This window comes from Netta rufina (genome assembly GCF_964035555.1).
Source record: "Netta rufina genome assembly, chromosome: 3".
NCBI classification, from domain to species: Eukaryota; Metazoa; Chordata; class Aves; order Anseriformes; family Anatidae; genus Netta; species Netta rufina.
The window spans coordinates 20,522,552-20,530,051 of NC_140125.1; the positions used below are offsets into that span (position 1 = coordinate 20,522,552).

The following is a 7,500-nucleotide window of genomic DNA, read 5'->3' on the forward strand; positions in this document are numbered from 1 at the left end:
CCTGGGCGCCCCGTCGGCCTCCTTCCCGGGGAAAGAGCGCGCCTCCCCCGAGTCCCTGGACTTGACCCGGGAGACCACCAGTCTGAGGACCAAGATGTCGTCGCACCACATGAACCACCACCCCTGCTCACCCGCGCACCCCCCCAGCGCCGCAGAAGGTCTCTCTTTGTCCCTCATAAAGTCCGAGTGTGGCGACCTGCAAGACATGTCCGAAATCTCGCCCTACTCGGGAAGTGCAATATCCTTTTCTGAAGGCGAGCGGTCACCCCATGGCCTGCAGGAGAGGATCTGGGGCAACCCCACCCCGTGGGGATGTTTTGAGGGCATTGGGGCTGGGGGCACTGGTGGGAGGAGCAGGCAGGGGAATTGCCTGGTGAAATAAAACACAGGGTGGTAACCGGAGGTAATCCTTCAGTGACAGCATCCAAATTAAAATAGACACCCATCCACCCAACATTTTAGACTGTCCAGTTGGGTTTTCCTTTCTGCTGGTCAGGAGGTGACCCGTCCAAAAACACTGCTTGTCCACCTCCTTCCCCACCCAAAACAGCCTGTTTTAATGGTGGCCTTGCTGGAGCTCACAAAGAGACAGCATTTGGTCATTTGTGTGTCATCAGCTCTCACGTAAGGGAAATAAAGCACAAAAGATCCAGGTACTGATCTATTCAGGCAGCACCAAGTTCTTTCCCCCACCCAGAGGTCTGCTCCTCAGCCCTGGTGCAGCTGCCTGCTATGCATGATTAACCTCTGTTCAGCCATACACAGAAATCTTTTGTCCTAACGTACACAAAGCAAATTATTTTGGAAAGCTGGAGAGAACAATTAAATATAAAACTTCAGCTGTATTAAATTTGCAGGACACTTCCCCTGCTAAAAAAAAAAAAAATAAAAAATAATAAAGTCCATCTTTTATTTAGGCAAATTAAGACAGTCTTTTTTTTTTTTTTTCCTGGAAACTAGCATGAAATTTTTTTTCTTTCTTTTTTAGTAGTAACACCTCCCACTCACTGCATCATCTCCCCTAACATGCTTTTTGGTCAAAAGATTTTTCTTCCAAGTACAGTTGTATTAAAAGTTAGTAAAACACCTTGTCTGCCCCATGCAAAAATTGAGGATTTTAAATGAAGGGTAGATGGGCATTTTCCCATGCTCCAAGATCCCAACAAAAGGCAGCAGCACAAGCACAGAGCCTTAGAAGCAGATAATTTTGTTCCCAAGTTGATGGCAGTAGTAGTGACTGGATAACTCTGCCCCAGCCCGGGTAACAGCAGTGACACCGATGAAATTTTCCCCTTCCCAGGGCTGTCATGTGAGGGCAGATGCACGAGGCCGTGCCCCACCATGGGTGTCTTCTAGTCAATTAGCAGCTCTGGTGACTTTAGGGGAATTGCAGCATGTCTTCTGTGGATGTGGGAAGGGTGCAGGCAGGGCTGGGGACCTGTGGGTTGTCTGCTTCTCCTGTTGGTGTGGCCGGTCCCTCCTGTGGCAGTGGGCACCACCAGGATGGACGCAGACACTGCAGGGCCACCACCCATCCCCAGACCCCAGAAGGTCTCCTGTCAAACCTAGACCAGGTCTGGGGAAGAATTGTTGCTGTCTGGTGGTTTTTGGCTAAAAAAAAAAAAAAAAAAAAAAAAAAAAAAAAGTGTGAATAGTGCCATTTCTGTTGGAGAAAGGCTCTGAAAGCACCTTCCTTAGCTGTTGGTGTTTTCAAGAGCCAGCTGGCAGTGGACGTGATGTTGGAGGGACCTTTATCCCAAGGAAGATCTCTCTGCTGTGTCTGCAGCAGGCAATATCTTCACCTTGCCTTATATACTGTATGGCAAAACAGGGGAGGCAGTCTGAAGGGAGCATCGTTCTTAGTTACTTCCTATTACTTTGGGAGGTCCAAACCAAAAATCATTCTTGCATATTGAAATGCAGTGGGGATGCTCTCAGAGCAGTCCTGAGGTCAGCACGAGTGGCAGCCGAGGGCAGGATTCAGGCCAGGGCAATTAAATAATTTCTGCTAAACAATACAGAGGTGTACTGATTATTTTGGTGTAAAAGTAGTTATCCCATCCTGGGAGAGAAGTGGTAAGGGGGGAAAAGTGCATGAACTGGGAGTGTTTGTGTGGCAGCAGGTGATCCCCTCCACCTGTGGAGCATCTCTGCCTTGCCCCTGCCGTTTCTCCCCCTTTCTCCTGCCCTTCCCCACTGGCAGTCCTTAGCAGAGCTCCTTGTTCCTGCTGAAACCGGGCTGAGAGAGCCCTGTCCTGGGGCTTAGCCAGAGAAATGCTGAGCATTGGGGCAGTTCCTGCCTCTCTCCTTGCCCTTGCTTCTTCCCCTGCCCTTGGGAAAGTGCTCCGTCTGGATGCAGACTTGTTAGGGAAAACAAATTTACTAAAGAGCATTTCTACACGACATGTGCCCTGATGTACAGTTCAGCTGTGGGGGTGTTTTTGTTTTCTAGCAGCGGCTCATTTGCCCAGGTAGCTTGCAGTTTCCAGGGAAAGGCGCAGTACGGAGGTTGGTTTGTTTGTGGTAGGTTCTGTTGTGGCGCTTTTATTTTACATGCTTGAGTGTGCATACACAAGGAATATATTTCTTGGGAGAAGCAGATCTTTCTTCCCTGCAGAAAGCAACATCTGTTTTCCTGGACAATACAGCCAGGATGAGAACATAAGACTAGCAGATACAGCCAAGTTCAGGTTTTAGTCCTAGGCTAAAACACTGCACCAGCCTGTTCTTTATTTTTTATTTTTAACCAACGCCTGTGAAATGCATCTGATCTTTCTTTGCTGAATTGCAGAAGGAAACGGTTAATGTTTGCGTATGTTGCTAAACAAGATAAGATGCACCTGCAGCATGAATTCCCATCTTGGTCCTGAATGCAGTCTATATCTTTGCAAACTAATCTGTTTAATCAAATATTAAGTTTTATTCAAATTCTGAAAGAAACAGACAGCCAATTGTTTTTCTGCACGGTCTTCCTTTGTCATGCATCCTCTTTGCATCTCAAGAAAAATAGCCTTGTTCAGTCCCAAAACATTTGCATAGATCAAAATTGAAGCACAACAGTAGCCTGTGTGCTGTTAAGACATCTGTAAAGGTGAAGAAGTTTGGCGTGTTCTCTCTGACTGGAGGGCTGTGGGACACGAGTGAAACTTTCTGCAATTTATTTATTTTTCAGCAGAATTCCAATCCAACTGGAATGAGTTTCACAGTCCCAATATGTGAAAGCTGTAATTAGCGAATTACAACATTTTGAAATGAGGAGCTATTACATCTGACTAGAATTAAACTAATTAAACTTAAAAAAAAAAAAAAAAAAAAAAAAAAAGATGAGCGATTGTACAGCAAGCTGGATAACTGTGCTGTTGATAAAACCTGAGCGACAGAAGAGTACTTTCCAGCTGGCCCATTCTTCAGAGGGTCTTGAAGATGCTTTGAGATACAGCGATTTGGAGCTTTGCTTATTGAGAGCAACTGAGGTGTAACTTAAGCAGCAGCTTGGCTTTGGCAGTGCAGATTTTCTACCTGATACAGCCCATTCTTACCTCTTTTCCTTCTGCTCAGTGCATGTAGGATAGAAAAGCCTGCTAGAGCATTTCGGGGAACTCAGGCTGAGAGTAACAGAAGTGAAAAACTGTCTTCATTGAATAATATTTTTTTTTGCAAAAGAGGATAGCTATCCCTGAGGATTAAAGTGCAAATGAGACAAATGCAGTGCAGTGCTATCTCTCTGCTTCCCTGGTTAAAACACACAGGAGCACATATAGGTTTCATTCCCAGCCTTTCGCTTCTTATTTCTTAACATTTTGCCTTTTTGCTGCTGCTGGGTGAGGTGAGGCTGCATCGCACCATGTAAGCGCACAGCGCTGAGGCTCTCAGGTTGTTTGAACACTGCTTTAGGTTCAGCTGCAGTACACTGTTTCTCTGATCTTTTATGTTCCTGAGCAGATGTCTTTCATTAATTTATGGATTTATCATCTTTTCTTTCTCTCCTTTTTTTTTTCTTTCCTTTTTTTTTTTTTTTTTTTTTTTTTTTTTTTTTACACCTGGCAGCTGGCTCAAGTTTCAGCAGTTATTGTCTATTTTGCATTACCCATAGAATTGAATGTCATCTGTCTTCACAAAGCTATAGCTGGGAGAATTGAGGCAAGCCACATGAGCTGCTGGGACAGAGCTTGTTTGCGTTCCATTCGGCACCCCTCCTCCCTTTACCTCCTTAATATTTATTTGTGCTCGTTTTCTTTCCTGGCCTTGAATGGGGCTTAGCTCGTGTTCAGTACAGCTGTATGTTTACTGAATCTATTTCATCATGAGTCATTGTGCGTGTGTAAGTATCCTGGAAACAGCTAGTGCTTTCTTGGAAGAACAGTTGCTTTTCAGCCCAAGCACTTAAAAAGGAAATTAAGCAATTGGTCAGTTCAGTTTTTTTCTGAAATAGCAATGGGTTATCTAATTCTTAGCTCTTAAGTCTGTCATTAACTATTTTTTGCTAGATTATCACAGATCAGATCTTTTATCACAGTACAGCGTTAACCTTAGGAGCAAGATATACAGATTGGTTGCATATTTGATATCGCTTTAAGGCTGCCAAGTGCTTAAGAACAAGTATAATTTTAATAGAAAATGGATTTCTGGGAATTTGAGTCTCAGAACATCTTTTAATACGTGTTTCATTCAATATCAATATCCCCTGGCATTATGGCAGAAAATGTTTAAAAATCTGAAATGCAAAAGGAATCAAAATGCTTAGACAACTGCCTAATATGCTTAAATCCAGCAAATATGGGAGCTTTTTTTTTGAAAGTTTAAGTCCATCTTTTAGCTCGCGTTGAAAGAGAGGGTATGCCAAACCTGATAACAGCCTGTCAGCAGTGTCGGAGGAATCACAAATTAGGGAGACTTAGGATTTTTATTTCTTTTACTTATTGAAGTTCCCTCTCAGCCCCTCGCTTCCCTGAAATGATCGTGTAACAAAAGGGATTTCTGGTGTAGAAGTTTTGATTTGTCTAAAACTCTTATCACTAAGCAATAGGTGACAGCTTGCTACTATTATTTCACTTACGTATTTTGACAGATGGCACTGCAGAGCGTAATGCTCTTTTAGACTTCTCTATCAGTCTAATGGAGGTAACTGGAGGTTCTTTCAACTCTTCTCTTGGCACAAGAAGTATGTCAGTCATAAATTATCTTCTTTGTAATCAGCAAGCATCTAAAACAAAATGCAAGTTCATCTCAGCCGTTCTCCGTGTACTTCCAGATAATAAGAGGGTTTTAAATTAATATTATCAATGACTTTTTTTTTTTTTAATGCCACATGTCTCCAATCTAAAAACAAATCTTATCACTAGAATAAAGGAGTGGGTTTCAGTCAGTTTCCCAAATTAGAGAAAAGGGTCTTCTGATGAAAAACCCGGGTGATCTCAGTAGCCTGCTGCTAAAAATGTGTCCGTGCTCCTGGTACCAAGGCCTGGCAGGAGATGCTCTGTGCCAGTGTGTGCCCAGCCTGGTGGCGGGGGCACAGCGGCTGCAGTGTGCCTGTGCTCCGGGTCAGCCTTCCCCTGCCATCAGGTGCGAAAGGAGTGAAATTTTCAACAATTGTGTTTAGGAGAAACAGTCTCGGAGAAGCTTCTGGGAAGAACCCTTAATTGACCTTGTGGGGGCCACATTGATTTTCTCCACGTGCATCTTCATTTCTGATAAATTATAAAGCCATTAATTTGCTGAGGAAATGGCAGGGCCAGCCTGCGGCACAGATGTGACCAGAGCCGTCCTCGCGCGCAGCGCACAAAAGGGAGCCAAGAAGCCGGGAGAAAATCAGCAAGCCGAGATTGTTATGGTTAGCTTCACATTCCCTTGGGAACTGTTTTCGTTGCTTCTGTTTACAGATCTAAAAGGTAATGATGTTTCCAGGATAAATAGGCTGCCTTATAGGGTAAGTGGCCATTTATTGATCTGCTAGCCCGCATTTATCGATCACTTAGCCCCAAATGCCGCTTCCTCCTCCGAGGAGTTAACCGGCTAAACCAGAAGGCGACAAGTTGGGTTGGTTTGCGGGGACAGAGGGGCTCTGCCTCCCAGAAAATTTAGCTTTTATTAGCCAGGCAGCCACTGAAGCAGAGCAGTAATGGGATTAGAGAGAGTAACTGGGGATGCTAAGGCAGGGATGAAACAGGTGAAACGTGCTGCCCGTAGCAGACATTGCTCAAAACGATGCAGCACCTGCATGTGAGGCACATGCGCTAGCTCTGTTTTGTGTGAGCAGCACAACGCAGAGAGAAAAACAAACTTTGGCTGGAATTGCAAAGGAGAGGGAGAAAAAGCTCCTGATAAGTTTTCTGTGGCACATGTTTCGTGCATTTGTTCCCTTAGCAACAAGTGAACGTACATATGGTGCACAAGCCGTAAACTTGCAAAATTCCCGAGACCCAAAAGCGATAGGAAACGCAGTGTTTTCGTTGCATGTCCTCTCATACCTCATTTTGCTATGTTACAGAAAATGACAGCGCGGCAGTTTCAGTGTTACTAATTTCTCCTGCAGGCTGGGGAAGTGCAGCAGTAAGGGGACACTTTGGGAGCTCTGCACACTCAGAAACAGCCTTCTCGAGAAAAGCATTTTCCTTTACTAACTCAATCCTACATGCAGGAAGGCTTGTCGCCGAACCACTTGAAAAAGGCCAAGCTCATGTTCTTTTACACCCGGTACCCAAGTTCCAACATGCTGAAAACCTACTTCTCAGACGTAAAGGTAAGAAAATCTTCCCCCCTCCCCCCGCTCTCCTTATTGCATGTTGTGTTTGGTCACGGAGAAGTGTGGTGCTGTCAGAGATCAGTGATATTTCTGGGTAGGCAGAGGTTACGGCTGGCTTTACGTGCTTTTTCTTCCTGTCGAAGTTGTACTCTGCCTGTGCCTGGATGAGGAAAGGAGAGGTTGGAGGATTTTAAATTAAAAAAAAAAAAAAAAAAAAAAAAGACATTTCAGAGCAAAGTAAGGATAATCGTTACAGTAAACCAAACAATTTCCATTATACATATCCTATCAAAAAAGAGATTTCTGTGGTGGTAGAAATATACTTCCAAGAACATTTTGGAGCAGTTCTCAAGTGTTCCCTTATTGTTTCATTTCGGTTGGTTTCCTCATATTTGTGCTTACATAAGCACAGTGCAGAATCCTTTTCTTTCTGTCAAAAAGAAACAGTACATTGAAATTCTCCATGCAGAAGCTGCTTAAAAACAAAAGTGATGATTGTCTCTTATTTACAACTTAATTTGTTGTTGATGCAGAGTACACTGAGCATAAGGAGGATGAATAAAGTGACAGATTCAGGCCACATTATTCAAATGAGGATATGAAAGCTGTCGACATACAGCTGCATCCTCCCTCATTCTACAGAATATTAGGACCTCCTGATTTTTTTTCTAAAAGTAATTGTTCCTTCACATCAACTTGATTTTGTGTTAATCATCTAAGTTTAAAAAAAAAACACACATAGATTGGGTTTTAATGAT

General features: G+C 43.7%; 1 protein-coding gene across 1 annotated transcript in view; it reads left to right on the forward strand.

The window, feature by feature from the left end:
- PROX1 (prospero homeobox 1) overlaps positions 1 to 7,500 on the forward strand; it is a gene marked incomplete at both ends in the record, with an annotated part of 35,558 nt that overhangs the window by 1,484 nt on the left and 26,574 nt on the right. Inside the window, 2 exons of the mRNA XM_084283934.1 lie at positions 1 to 233; positions 6,600 to 6,739. The exon at positions 1 to 233 is cut by the window's left edge and continues 1,484 nt beyond it. Coding sequence (XP_084140060.1) covers positions 1 to 233; positions 6,600 to 6,739 — 373 coding nt within the window. The remainder of the gene's footprint in view (positions 234 to 6,599; positions 6,740 to 7,500) is intronic.